The sequence below is a fragment of the Balaenoptera musculus genome, chromosome 11 (assembly GCF_009873245.2).
Source record: "Balaenoptera musculus isolate JJ_BM4_2016_0621 chromosome 11, mBalMus1.pri.v3, whole genome shotgun sequence".
Classification (NCBI taxonomy): Eukaryota; Metazoa; Chordata; class Mammalia; order Artiodactyla; family Balaenopteridae; genus Balaenoptera; species Balaenoptera musculus.
In genome coordinates this window covers 5,214,800-5,229,819 of record NC_045795.1, presented here as the reverse complement: position 1 = coordinate 5,229,819, position 15,020 = coordinate 5,214,800, and the positions used below count along the sequence as shown (strand labels likewise).

Here is a 15,020-nt window from a genome sequence, read left to right as displayed (position 1 = left end):
AGCAGAGGTCCTAGGCCAGCGGAGCACGCAGTCTGGAATCAGACTGCCAGGTTCAAATCTTGCATCTGTCATTGACTAGCTTTTTTTTTTTTTTTTTTTTATTTATTTATTTTTGGCTGTGTTGGGTCTTCGTTTCTGTGCGAGGGCTTTCTCTAGTTGCGGCGAGCGGGGACCACTCTTCATCGCGGTGCGCGGGCCTCTCACTATCGCGGCCGCTCTTGTTGCGGAGCACAGGCTCCAGACGCGTAGGCTCAGTAGCTGTGGCTCACGGGCCTAGTTGCTCCGCGGCATGTGGGATCCTCCCAGACCAGGGCTCGAACCCGTGTCCCCTGCATTGGCAGACAGATTCTCAACCACTGCGCCACCAGGGAAGCCCCCATTGACTAGCTTTTAAGCCTTGGGGAAGTTACAAAACTTTCTGTGTCTCAGTTTTCTTCCCAGTAAATAATACCCAGCTCATAAGGATTTTCAGAGATTAAATGACACGAATTGGCAATAGTAAGCACACCATGTGTTAGCTTATTTGTTTTATCATCCGTATGACAGCTCACGCTGGTCTAGCGCAACAGTACCTGGAATTCACATTGTTTAATTGCATGACATACCAGATTACTGGCAGCAACCTGAAGTGCACACTAGATGAGAAGGAAAGTGTCCAGCCATTGCCGCCCCCATTATGTGTTTCCTAAATGCTTACTCTATTCCAGGCCCTGTTCTGGGTGACTTATAGCTCTGGAATGTCAGGTAAGAAGTTAAGAACTGTCACTGTTTAACTGTGGGTGAGGGTGTCTGCAGAGGGGGGACAAGAGTTTCCACTGTATATTTTTTATGCTTTGGGTTTTTTTTTCTTTAACTGTTATGTAATATATATTACAAAACATATGCTTGCTTTTCAGTGCCACACGCTGGCAGTTCATGCTCCTTATAAGACCACTATTTAAAATTACACAAAGACTTTATTGCGCCGGTCACCCGGCGGATCGTCATTCAAATAAAATAACCACTAACGACGCTAATTAACTGGAAGGGAGTGATGGAGGGCGGGGCGAGCGGCAAACCGCAGGTCACCAGCCCGCGACTATAACGGGAGGCGGACTCTCGCGGGAATCTCAGAGGTCCTAGCAACCGGCCACGTGACTCCCGGGGCCGCCCGCGCTCCCCCAGGCTCCGAGCCCAGCAGCCACGCTGGCGGCGTTTCTCGGCCAGGGGAGTGGGCGTGGCGAAGGCCGTGCGTGGTACGTGCCCCGCCCCTCCCCGCCCGGAGCCCGGATGAAGAGTAACGCCATTACCGCCGGAGCCGCCGAGAGCCCTTGCGGACGGGGATCGGACGCCGGAGTGGCCGCGCCATGAAGTCCCTCCTCCGCCTGCTGCTGCTTTTCCTGCTGCTCTTCCCCGCCACTCGCTTGCTCCGAGGCCGCCCTGGAGGTGAGGCGAGGGGAGTGGGTGGCGGGTGGGTGGGAGACGCCGCGACCGCAGGTTTGAAGCTGGCGGCGGCGGCGGCTCCTCCTGGGTCCGGCGGCCCCCTCACCGGCCTCTCCGCGGCCCCCGACCCCCGGCTCGCAGGGCGGCCCCCCGCGCGCCAGAGCCTGCCTGACCCCCGCCTCCTGCACGCGAGGGCTGGTCGCTGCCGGCGAGCTTGCTCGGGGGCGGCGGGCGGCCCGGGCTCGCGCCTGCAGCCGCGGCCTCGGCCGGAGCGAGGGACGAGGGGCGGCGGGCAGGCTGTGCCCGAGCGCGCGGCGGCCCCTGGCGCTCCAGCGGCCGCCGCTCCACCCCGTCCCCGCCCCTCGGCGCTGGGCTGACGTGTCTTTAGCGTCCACGCCAGGAGTCCTCCATTCATTTGCTGAAAGCCTTGTTTTCTGCTAGCCTGAACTCTGAGCCGTGCTGCTGGTCCTCTCCCCGATTATCAGCACATCCCTCTGTGCTCCCAGGTGTCTTGATTTCCCCAGAACTCCCCATCCTCACCCGCCTGTCCAGCCCTGCTCCCAGGCGGGCTGAAGGATCCCTGGGCATGTCCGGGACTTGAGCCCTCCTTTTGCTCTCCTTTTTTTTGTAATTATTTTTCCCGTTTTGTTTTGTGGAAGCATCGCATTGTCCTGAAAAAAATGTAGTCTCCTTCGAGCTGTACGTGTTTTATCTAGGTTTGTTCCAACAGTTAACCTGGTGTGAGAATAGGTAGCAGGACCTCAGAAATGTGGAAACTTGGCTTCTTACCCTGGTTCTATCGTGAACTTCCATTTTCTCCTCTGTGGAATTCAGTCTGACTAAATGATCGCTAGAGTTCCTTTTATTCTGTAACTTTAAGCAAGCTGTGTGGCAAAGTGAACGATAGTGACAGGTATCCACGAGTTCTTTTGCAAAGAAAAGTGAACTGACTGGCTTCTATTTAACGGATAGAAAACCAAGTGGGAGAATTAACCAAAACCGTTAATTCATTTGCAGGTTTATATAGGAATGCTTTTCCTTTAGGAGTTGCTTGCTGGTCGATGTTTTCATTTTCTTTAAGAAAATTTGGTAATCGTACTTGTCTAGAATCTAAAGTATATTTTTTCAGGCTTTCTTTTCTTAAGAAACATCAGTATCTAACTGGGTATCTTTGAACACTTTTTGTGCAGAGTGGCCTGTCTTTCAAAAGATGTTTTCTCTTAATTTTTCCAATGTAAAAGTGTTAGTTTTTTTTTTTAGGCACAAAATTGTTACTGGTTAGCATTAAAACATTTTTTTATAAATGTAGGGTGAAAACCATTGTATATATTGAGAAATCTTGAAATTTAATTGAGTACAACTTAATTATGTCAGATGTGGGTATTCTTACCGGTTTTACAAAATGACTTGTAAATTATGAATGCACTGTTTAGTCTGTTTAGCAAGCAGTAGAAGCTGATTTTCAGTTCATAAAGTGTGGTTCAGTGTTCTTTAATATTTGGCATAAGTCTTAACGGGCAGTAAGAACTCAAGGAAGTGGGAAAGACTTAAAATGCAGTCCTCTTAGTATACACTGTTTCTCCTGGGTATTACAGCATGTGCACATGCTTCCTTTCCCATATTTTTTTCCCCTCTACTTAATTGCCACATCATCATTCTTTCTGAGAAATGTTGGAAGAGTCACTAGAACTTTGAAATTTCTTTTGAGGGTCTTGCCTGAAATAGATTTAATGTGACGTACTTTTGCCTATAAAATTATGATGTATAGTTTCTTGGCGTTATAGTTATGCTTGCTTTCACTATGATGTTAAGTGTGGGAGAAATAAAAAGTATCTTAAAATATGTTCGAAGTTGTATGCAAAAATAAATGCATGCTTTCTCAGCTCTCAAACTTGAAATTACCAATAAAGTTTTTACTAAACCAAATGTGTTTCATGAGAGCTAGTTTTTACTATGGATGTCATACAGATATTTGTTCCTTGGAATTACATGCTATCAAGTACTAAGAGTTTTGAGCTGTAGTCAACTCTAATAACAGGATTTCTTGCCTAGATATTTAGATTGCTATTTTCCTTTAGACTTGGATTTTTTTGGTTTGTTTTATGTGGTTAATGATAGATTAAATTCTGGAGTTTTTTACTTTTAAAACAAACTTACTTTCTTTAATATGCTTAACAGAGTTGCTTGAATTTCTTTATTTGGGCTTTAAGGCATCTTTAGTTTTAGCAGTTCATTTTTCCAGCTGCTTTTTAGAATTAAACAGCATTTCCCACTAAAATTAATGTGCAGTTGGTAAGACTAGCAGTAAGATAAAATCATATGAATATTCTTAGACACGTCGTCATTTGGCATCACTAGAGTGAGCTGGGAGATTGAGTTATTCCGAGGGAAAATTTTCGTTGCCTATATACCTGAGATTTAGAAACATTGGTATTCCAGGGTAAAGTTTAACTGCTTGTTCTTTATTTTATTGTTAGGCTCATTGGCAGCGGCTCAAGATCTTACAGAAGATGAAGAAACGGTGGAAGATTCTGTAATTGAAGATGAAGATGATGAAGCAGAAGTGGAAGAAGATGAACCCACAGATTTGGTTAGTGCTGTATTTGATTTAATACATATATATAGTGTATCTATATACATGTATTTAGCCCTTATATAGACAAATTTGGTATTAAAATTCTTGCTTTTAGAGGTTTGTTACTGGAATTAAAGTGGATTGAATTTGGGAGAATGGGGCCAGTCATTGAGGATGATCCGTAAGTATTTCCTGGCACGAGGAGGGAGACGTGAAACAGAGAACAGTTCAAGGTGATATGAACTTGAGTCTATGAGGGTAACATTATAGTAGGACCACTGGACCATTTGTTGTTGGGTTTGGGTACATACTACTTAGCTTTCTGGTCTTGGGCAACTTATCTTTCTGGGTCAGTTTCCTCTTTCTTCTTTCTTTTCTTCAGTCAATAAGCAAGTATTTATTGAGTTCCTACTATGTGCCAGGCACTGTTTTGGATTCCCCTGGTGAACAGACCAGAGATTCTCTCTGCTCTCATGGAGTTTATGTTCTTGGGACAGTGTGTATGCATTTTGGTGGCAGGGGGTGAGGAGCAGACAATAAACAATATATAAAATATGTTCTGTGAAGATTCCGCTTAGAAGGAGGGCTTAGAGAAGATCTCTTAGAAGGTGTCTAACGCTGAAACTTTTACTATAAAATTATAGTATGACAGTAAGAATATTGGGCTAGAATCAAGATCACTGTGGCATGCTTCTAGCTAATTTTATTTTCTCTTTTTGACTACTGTAATTTATCCTACATAGAATTGGTTTTTAACCACTTTTAAACTCCAAAATCAGTCCTCTGTGAAATCTTAGCAACAATATTGTCTTTGATGTTAGAAGGTGAAGGCCATCAAGTGTGGACTCTGTCAAATTTTCTACATTCTACTTCTGAATATATTATTCACTCATGTTTTCTACATCTCTCCTTTAACAGTGAGTTGTCTTTACTCTCTTCTAAGGCCGGCCCTACCACCTTCTCCCCATCTGGTCTTGTGAGATCTTGTTTATTATCCTCTTTCTTTCTGTAACTTTACGCATTGATCCTTCTCCGTGATTTAATTCTGTTAAGCTACAGATGTGCTCACATCCTCCACTTTGTGTTCCTCCACCTGAGGTTTACACGTTTTCTTTTCTTTTTACCAGCACAGTTCTTGAAAGAGGAAATTGTACTGCTTTCTGTTCTGCTCATTTCACATTTGTTCTCTAACAGTGGTTGGTGTGGTCCCATGTATCTAGTAAAACTGTTCTTGCTAAGTCACCAGTGCCCTAACTGCCAAATTCCTGGCCTGTTTTCTGTTCCTCCCCTGTGTGGCCTCTTTAGCATTTCCTGAGCACCCCTTCCTTGAGTCCCCTCGTTGACCTCTGTGGCACCCCCATCGGTTTTCTCTGTTCAGCGGCTGCTCCCTGGTCTCTTCCGCCTTCTCTCCCTCTGCTCACTCCCTTAATGTTGATGACACCTGTGGTTTTAGCGACCACCGCCTTACATGGATGACTTCCAGATCTCGTTTCTAGCCGCCTACCTTACCGAGCTTCATTCCTCTGTTTCCAGCTCTTTGTGGGATAGCACATCTGGATGTTCCATAAGTACCTCAAATTTTATCTGTCCAAAATGGAATTCAGCATTTACCATCCATCTTACTTCCATAACTTAATTCTGTTTTGATAAGGCTCCAGTGCTTCAAGCTTTTACCTTGTTGCTTTCATTTCTTTTTATTCCACAACCTGTTAATCAAATCTTAGGGATGATTTCTCTTGTTTCTCAAGTATATCCTTTTCTCCTTATTTGACAGCTGTTTCTGGTCTCTTTTCTTACTTGTGGGTCTCTTTTCCCAAAAGTAGAAATTCACTAAGTCTTAGTAAATGAAGGTATCATTAAAGATACTTAAAATATAACTTACAATACAATTGAATGAGTTGTACAACAGTCATTGAAGAAGTGTTTTGAGTGCCTTAAGCATATGAGGTGGGTGTGGAGAATTTTTAAAATGTAAGACAGGCTTTGCTCTTGAGAGGTCTGTATTGGGAGAGAGAGAGTACATAAATGAAAAGTTAAATGCCAGTAAACAGTGGTGCCCTTAAGCATCTCGATTTGTTAAGGGCCTGGACACTTCAAATATATGAGTATCTAATTCTCATTGATGCCTGGAGAAATGCTGCACTGGGGTTTAAAATTTTTAGTTAAAATTTGTTGACATTTTTAAACAATTTTATTGGAATGTAATTTACACATCATGATACTTGCTCATTTAAAGCATACAGTTCAATGATTAATAGTAAATGTACCAAGTCGTGCAAGTTTGAGTTTCAGGACATCTCCACCCCAGTATTTCCCTGGTCACATTTTTTTTTTTTTTAATACTTTATTTATTTTATTTATTTATTTATTTATGACTGTGTTGGGTCTCTTAGTTTTCGTGTGAGGGCTTTCTCTAGTTGCGGCAAGTGGGGGCCACTCTTCATCGCGGTGCGGGGGCCGCTCTTCATCGCGGTGCGCGGGCCTTTCACTATCGCGGCCTCTCTTGTTGCGGGGCACAGGCTCCAGACGCGCAGGCTCAGTAGTTGTGGCTCACGGGCCCAGTTGCTCCGCGGCATGTGGGATCTTCCCAGACCAGGGCTCGAACCCGTGTCCCCCGCATTGGCAGGCAGATTCTCAACCACTGCGCCACCAGGGAAGCCCACATTTTTTTAAAAAACCATTTCTTCCAAGTTTTGTGATGACTTCTTACAGGGAAATTCTTAATTGGGATGGAAAGACCAATAACCAGGCCCTAGCACGGGTCGGCAGAATGTGAATGTGGGACAGAGCCAGCTCTGCCCAGCCCCATGTTGTCCCTGGCTGCTTTTGTGCTGCCCCCGCAGTTGCATAGTTGCAGCAGGGACCTCGTGGTCCCCAAAGCGGAAGACATTTGCTACCTGCGTCTTCAGGCCAGCGCCTCCTTTGGAGTCTCTTTCCCTTCGCCCTTTGTGGGGGAGGGGTGGCACGAAGAGTGTGTATGACACTTCTTCTTTTCCCGGAAGGTAGTATTCCTGGCATTTAAACTAAGGGGAAAAGTAAGTACTACCCGTTTTAACTAGAAACTAAATGTCCCTTTGAAAAATACTGTTTTTAAACTTCTTTCAAACTTTACAGAAGATTTACCAACCCACACTCTAGAACCTCGCAGTTCAAAGTGTGATCCAAGTACCAGCTTCATGGGCATTTCCTGGGTGCTTGTTAGAAATACATACAGAATCTCAGGCTTCACCCTGACCTGAGTCATAGCTGCAGAATCCCCAGGGGATCAGCATGCACATTACTCTTTGAGATGCGCTGCTCTTGAAGTTTTATTTTCACCGAAGAGTTACAATGAAATTCATTCCACTACTAATCCCAACACAGCCTTGGAGAAGCAATGTATATATTGTCCCAAATCTAGTGAAGTCATTATTCTTAAATGATGTTGTTTTTCCCCCATAGTAATCTGCTTTTAACATTTTTCTTAGGCTGAAGATAAAGAGGAAGAAGATGTGTCTGGTGAACCTGAAGCTTCACCAAGTGCAGATACAACCATCCTGTTTGTGAAAGGAGAAGGTGAGAGGGGAGTGTTGGTTGTAATTCAAATACAGGAATTTTTTTAAATGGCTAGCTCACTTTTTGGGGAAGCATTAGTAATGATTAAGGTCTTTATTTTACAAGTATAGTGTAGACACATTTTGGGGAAAAACCCAGTTGCATGTATGAATACCCATATCTGTAAGGTAGCGTTTCTGGCATTTAAACTGTGGGGAAAAAATAAATACTATCCATTTTAACTAGAAATCAAATGTCCCTTTGAAAGATACTGTTTTTAAACTTTTTTCAAACTGCCACAGTAAAATAACATTCATATTTTGAGTGTAAACATTAGTGAAATATTAAATCTTTACAGTTAGGCCTTGACTAGAGCCTATGTTGCATTAGAAGAAAATTAACTAATGGCTTATATTTATTGAGAACTATGTGGCAGGCACTGTTTTCAATATTTTGCCTGTATTATTCAATTCTAATAGGAACCCTAAGAGGAGAGTTATTGTTGAACTGAGGTTTAGAGAGGTTACGACTTGAACAGGGTTACTCACTTAGTAAACAGATTCTGAAGACAGGATTCAGACCCAGATCTGTCTGACCCCAGAACCTGTGCTTTATGGATGAAGCAGCTCTGTAGACCACAGGATAATTATCGAAGACTTCTTATTTGAGGTTATTCATTTTCTTGGTCTTCTCAAGCTTTCTGTTTTATTCCCACGTACATTCTACCTCTGTGCCTGCAGAAAGTATAATTTGAGGGGTTTTTGTTGTTGTTGTTGGTTTTTCCCATTTATTTTTGTAGCTGCCTCCTTGGGTCACATTTGTTTGCATTTTGACTAACTGCAAATAAGGATTGCCTGATTGATTTTTTTTTTTATGTTTTAATAGATATTACAGTTTTCAGGTGAACCTCTTAGACTTTACCTTTCTGTCATTTTTCTCTCCATTATCTGCACAGAGAGCAGATACTGAGTTGGAGATGAAGGTGACTTCACCAAGACATGTAGCCCCACTGCAAGATAACCTTACTGCTGAAAGTATACAACTCCTTCTTAGACATACAACTTGGAAGTGATCTGGTCTTAAATTGAGGTGCTCAGTTCAACTCTTAAGTTGGAATGCTGCCATGCAGACAAGGGTTTCAGCTTACACATGAACTCCAAGTTGCTAGTTAGTGGATGGCTGGAGTGCTCTACTGAAAAGGGTTCTGAAACCAAATCCATACATAGCAGGAAAGGGTGCCAGAATCCATTTGTAATGTCTACTTATTTTGTACCCTTTGAATGTTTTCTAATCTTCCTGTCTCTTTTTTTGTTTCTTAGATTTTCCAGCAAATAACATTGTGAAGTTCCTGGTAGGCTTTACAAACAAGGGTACAGAAGATTTTATTGTTGAATCTCTAGACGCCTCATTCCGTTATCCTCAGGACTACCAGTTTTATATCCAGAATTTCACAGCTCTTCCTCTGAATACTGTAGTGCCACCCCAGAGACAGGCAACTTTTGAGTACTCCTTCATTCCTGCAGAGCCCATGGGTGGACGGCCCTTTGGTCTAGTCATCAATCTGAACTACAAAGATTTGAACGTAAGGCCCTCTAAACTTTCTTCTTCTTCTTCTTTTTTTTTTTTTTTTTTAAGTTAATGGATGAGGACAGTTGACATTGTTTAATGAATATTCTTATATTTATTCATTCAGGTGCCTATTTTGTGGTTGAAACTGACAGGCAGCAGGGAGGCAAAGATAAATTGTACATCTCTGTCTTCAAGTCTATAATCCAATGGGGCAGATGGTTGTAGACAGACAACATCACAGCATGATAAGTGATACATACTAGAGACAAGTAAGTGTAGGGGTAGGAAAGTGACAGTGACTCCAGCTGGATCTTAAAAGGAAAAGGAACAGTAAGCCGCACAGTGGAATCTGCTACTTCTCAGATGTTAATATATATTAAGTAATTTTTGTACCTCCTTTTGTTGCTTGCATTTTGCCCATTTTACTGCTTCTGTTGGTAAGTTTTAAGGACTTTCTGTGACTATTTTTCTGTCATTTTATACACTCATAGAGAAAATGTAACCAAATATTTTTAGGATGTTAGTAAGGCTTATGGTTTATGAGAACCAAATAGCCTAATATAAGTTCTGTTGTCTTTCTTAGGATATTTTACTATCTTTCTATAGTATACATATATCCAATGAATGAATGAGAGAAGCCCACTAGAATTTTACTGCTGGGGGTTGACCTCTAGATGCCAACTGTCACATCCTCCTTCAGATAGAAAGCACATCTAAACCATTCCCTTTTGAAAAAGTTTTCTGAGAAGGAAATTTCATCCTCTCTTGGAAGCTTATTCAACCTTTTCATCACCCTAGTGTCAACATATTTACATCTGAGTTAAATTTCTCATGCTGCAGTTAAGTTTTCCTTTTGTGTCTTTTTTTAAAACTACTTAGTAGAAAGTGGGAAAGAGTTTTCATCTTTTTTCTTTTTTTTTTTTTTTTTGGGGGGGGGGGGGTGGGGGGCCATACTGCACTGCTTGCGGGATTTTAGTTCCCCGACCAGGGGATGAACCCAGGCCCCTGCAGTGAGAGCGCCGAGTCCTAACCACTGGATCACCAGGGAATTCCCCATCCTTATTTTCAAAACAATGTATTAAGCTTCCTCAACTTTATAGTTTAGTAGCTTGAAGGACTGTGTATTTCATCAAGTTTTCAAGCAGAATTAAACTTAATCCAACAAGCATATATGTAGCTTCAGTTCCATTTTGAATGTTTGTTTCATCTTGGACTTGTCACTAGAGGAATGCTAATAGAATGATCTTGGATAAGACTTAAATCGTTACAGTTCAGCAATAAGCAGTGACAGTTTTGGAAAAGTACTACCTCGATGATTCACACAAAACACTGAACACAGCTGAACACAGCTGTGTGTTGTCCCAGTGATTCTCATGTATTTGAAAACTTAAATTGTGGTGAGCTGACAGAATTATTTGGAGACCACCACAGAAAAAGATTTTGATACTGAAAGTCACTAACCCATTTAATATAAACTGATTTCCAATCCATTGTCAATTTAGAACATGAATTTGACTTTTGTTCAAGGCTAGTTCTTAAAATGATGTTCTTCTGGAGCTCCTGCTGTACATGTTCATGCTCTTCCTTTCTCATTTGGAGGATTACCTACAACAGAAGCCAGGGCTTCTAGCTGAAGAGTGTTCTGTGGGCTCTGTTTCTTTCTGCACGTTATCCTGTTTTTACTTTACTTCTCTGGTTTCTCACATCTTCTCCCATCCCCGTCAAAGAAAGTGGGGACAACTTTAGCAAAGTTGGAGGCCTTTTTTATTTTTGAGGAGAAAGTAACATCATAACGTTGAGTCCCTGACATTGAATTGGTGCACTTACGTACGCCTCTGTTGAGTCTTACTGACCTTCTAAGCGATGAGAAAGCGGTAGGGTATCGGTAGGGTATTTGTAGGGTAAGTTTTAAGAAATCCTGTAAGCTTTCATTCTTTCAACACATTTCAGATTTTTGTGATTTATTTTTTTTAACAGGGCAATGTTTTCCAAGATGCTGTCTTCAATCAAACAGTTACAATTATTGAGAGAGAAGATGGGCTAGATGGAGAAACGTAAGTGAAAGTCGCAGTGCGTAGGTCTTGACCTCAGAAGGTAGGACTGGGAGGCTTGCTTCCGTCACTGTATTTTTAATGGTGAAAGATTAGGTGTAGATTGGGTGAAATCCTGACTAGTTAAATTCATACTTTAGATGATTCTTAGAACTGTTAATACCAAGTTAGGAAAGATAGTTAAAGCTAACAAAAAACTGTTTTAGAAAGATAGTTTGCTTTTTGTTCTTCCCGTCTTTAAATTGTTTTCCACCCCGTCCTCTTAAGTTGGTCATCAGCCTCATCTAAGTTTCATGCCTCCAAAATTACTATTGAAAACATAAACCAGAAGATTTTATCTTGAAAAATGTGTCCTTTGCGAATGATGAATCATTTTTCACTGTATACTCATATAATTCACTAAAAGTAACTTTTAAATAAAATTGTGCAAAGTCTAATATTTGAGGAAGACAACACCTAATGCAGCTGTTTTAACTGAGCTTTGACTATAACAAATTATGAAGTAATTCATTGTAGGTCATATGCCTTTTTTGGGGGGTGGGGACTGACTGTTGCTAAAGGTAAATTTATAAAACTGTTACCTGGATCTACGTTGAATTTAAAATATTTTGTTCCTTTTCCCCACAAATTATTTGGAAAAATTATATTTTGTTAGAATTATTGTTGTAATTAACTCATGTCTCGTAGGAGTTAAAGCACAATTATAGTTTTAATGAGCTGTGGTATTTCTTGTGAACTAAAGCCAGTTTGTACCCTCTCCTTTTATGTCAGAATCTTTATGTGGATGTTCCTTGCTGGTCTTGGGCTTCTGGTGGTGGTCGGCCTTCACCAGCTCCTCGAATCCAGAAAGGTAAGTATAGATAAACAGCTCTTCTAGCCATCCTTCAGAAGTCGTTACAGTGCTAAGTGCAGTCTAGTTATTCGTGGCTTCTTGCTCTCACTGTGGGTTTGTAGATTACAGGTTTGTTGTGCCTTTTTTTTTTTTTTTTTTTTTTTTTAATTTATTTATCAGTAATAGTGGCTCACGGGCTTAGTTGCTCCGTGGCATGTGGGATCTTCCCAGACCAGGGCCCGAACCCGTGTCTCCTGCATTGGCAGGCAGATTCTCAACCACTGCGCCACCAGGGAAGCCCTGTTGTGCCTTTTTAAAATAAAGCCTGAACGAAGTGAGAGTAGCACGGACATATATACACGACCGAGCGCGGGGTGGTTGGCTGGTGGGGGACGTCAGCATAGCCCAGGGAGATGGGCTCCATGCTTTGCGATGACCTGGGGGGTGGGGGGCCCGGGGGGTCAGGGCTGTGTGTGCATGTGGCTGATTCTCTTTGTTGTGCAGCAGAAACAAGCACGCTATTGTGAAGCGGTTGCACTCCAGTGAAGACCTATTTAAAAAAAATAATGATAACAATAAAAATAAATAAAATAAAGCCTGAAGAGGAGACCTTGGGTGTATGATTTGGATTTGTTTAGACTCTACTGCCACGTGCAGTTGGTGTCCTTTGTCTGCATTCTCCAGGATGGTATTTACCTTCTCACTGTTACGTAACTCTATATTATGCTAGAATTTTTATTCCTAAAACTCAGACATAAGATTTCATTCTTCTGTTTATCATACTCTTTCATGGATATGTATTTTATCTATAAGTAATGCAGCTTTTATATATTTGCTTTAATACTCTTGACTATAGGGCTGACTTCTGATTAGCAATTTAATGAGTCTTCATTTGAAAAAGAACGAATGAATTTGGCCATATTTAAGTCAGAATTGTGTTTCGAGTTAGAGTAGTAGAGTGGCAGCATTGAAGCACCTGGTGTAATCATGGTTTCCTGTCTCTGAACATGGTAGCTAATTCTGCCACTGTATCCTCATGTCCCTCTTCTCCCTCACCCTGCCAAAAAAAAACCAACCCCAAAACAAAATAACCCATACTATTCCTCTCAGTATATAACATGATTTGTGTCAACTACACTGATATGAACTAGACCCTAAACAATTGCTAGACATTTTGGTTAATCTTTATTAAGCAGTAAGTCAGGCAATCAAACCTATGTAAAATTAGCAGTAAATGTTATTAATAAATCCTTACTTTTTAAAAGAAAAATACTTAGTGCTTGAATGTTAATTTTCATAACATTCTTTACCTTGTTTTCATAATAGTCAGCATTTTTGCTATAAGTTTATGTATTAGGTATAAGCCAGTTTTTCAGTTATCTCTGTGTATTCAGAGTCCAATTTGTGGACTGTAAAATTAATATTCTGTTTCTTAGGTAAATAATTAGGTGGGGTTTTTTTGTTTTTTTGTTTTTTTTTTTTTTAAAGAATAGGACCAAAGAGTGGAATTGAATCACTTTCTTACTTTCTAGCAGTTTTGCTGCAAATACTTAAGGAACAAAGTTTGAGGTTGTTAGCTTAAATGGGATTATATATTTTTGTTTTGTTTTATTTATGCCAGCTGTTTAAGTGTATTTAGCTAATAATGCAGGGATCTGCCTGCATGCAACATTTCAGTAATTATCCCAACTTTTGTTTAATGTGGAAATAAGTTTATTCTTTAAGATTTGATTCCCAAAATGAAAGAAAATCATTGTAAAAATAGAAGTTCTTACTTGGTCTACCAATTGTGTAATAACATATGAAGATTTACAGCAGAGGAAAAGGTCGTTAAAGACTGAAAATAAGTAATTTTGCAGATTAATTCCTTATTCTTTATATTGGTGTAGACATGATGTTCCTGCCTTGTTAAAAAAATATTTGAGGAATATGTTTTAGGACTAGAAGAGAACATGTTTATCTATTATATTTAAGTGGGTAGCTTGATGGGTGGTTTTAAAATTATAGTAAATAATATAATGGAACTCCTTTACAATAATGTTTTTCTGTTCTTTTAGCGCAAGAGACCCATACAGAAGGTAGAGACGGGTACCTCGAGTCAGAGTGATGTTGACATGAGCTGGATTCCTCAGGAAACTTTGAATCAGATCAGTAAGTACTCCTGCAAACTCGCCTGGGAAACTTTTCTCTTAAATGGAAATTAAGTATCTTAGATTTGGCAAAAAAAATGCTTGGTCAGTGCTCCTTAACACTCATCTTTTCATGGCTTGTACGAATCTAATATGATGAGCAGTGAATGCATCACATTTTTATTCTGTGCACTATATTTATGCTTTAATTTAGAAATGCTTCCACATCTGCAGTTTGTATACAAATGTGTGAATTCTCTATATTCCTAACCTTTTTCCTGTCTCTCTTCTTTCCTGTGGCTTCAGTGCAGAGTAGGAGAGGTGAGGCAATTCATCTTTTTAATGGTGTTTGATGTGTTGGGAGCTGTTGTATAGTTTGTGAATACTTTACAGTAAGTGTACTGAATACGGGAACAGTTTTCTATCACCATATTTATTAGAAAAACTGCCAACTACCCACTATTTTTGAAAGAATAAACCTACAATACTGCCTGATAGTTTTCCTAACGTATATTTCAGTTTCTATTTTATATGCAGCTAGTTAAATATTAATCTTTATAGAAGAGTATAGATTTTTTTTCTCCAATTGTAATTGGACTTTTTAAAAACATTTGCCATAAAAGCAGTATGGCTTCATTGCCTTTTTTTAAACAATTTTTAAAAATTTATTTATTTATTTATTTATTTTTGGCTGCGTTGGGTCTTTGTTGCTGTGCGTGGGCTTTCTCTAGTTGCGGCAAGCAACTATTCCTGTTTCATATGTGTACATAGGGAAAGCTTCATCAGAAGCTATAACTAACTATGAAGTCTTCTGTGTAATGTGACTTTAACTCAGGGATCTGTTAGAAAACTGTGACATGTATCTCATTAATAAAAAAAAAAATCCATCTGAAAGTTATTTATATAGT

The 15,020-nt window shown here is 40.4% G+C and overlaps 1 protein-coding gene across 2 annotated transcripts in view; it reads left to right on the top strand.

The window, feature by feature from the left end:
- The first annotated feature begins 1,225 nt into the window (after positions 1-1,225).
- SSR1 (signal sequence receptor subunit 1) overlaps positions 1,226-15,020 on the top strand; it is an 18,526-nt gene continuing 4,731 nt past the window's right edge. Inside the window, exons 1-8 of one of the 2 annotated variants that reach the window (XM_036868150.1) lie at positions 1,226-1,425; positions 3,900-4,012; positions 7,465-7,552; positions 8,851-9,113; positions 11,078-11,154; positions 11,923-12,001; positions 14,041-14,134; positions 14,419-14,433. In XM_036868150.1, coding sequence (XP_036724045.1) covers positions 1,347-1,425; positions 3,900-4,012; positions 7,465-7,552; positions 8,851-9,113; positions 11,078-11,154; positions 11,923-12,001; positions 14,041-14,134; positions 14,419-14,433 — 808 coding nt within the window. In that variant the 5' untranslated portion in view covers positions 1,226-1,346. The remainder of the gene's footprint in view (positions 1,426-3,899; positions 4,013-7,464; positions 7,553-8,850; positions 9,114-11,077; positions 11,155-11,922; positions 12,002-14,040; positions 14,135-14,418; positions 14,434-15,020) is intronic. The other variant, XM_036868151.1, reaches the window with a different exon arrangement.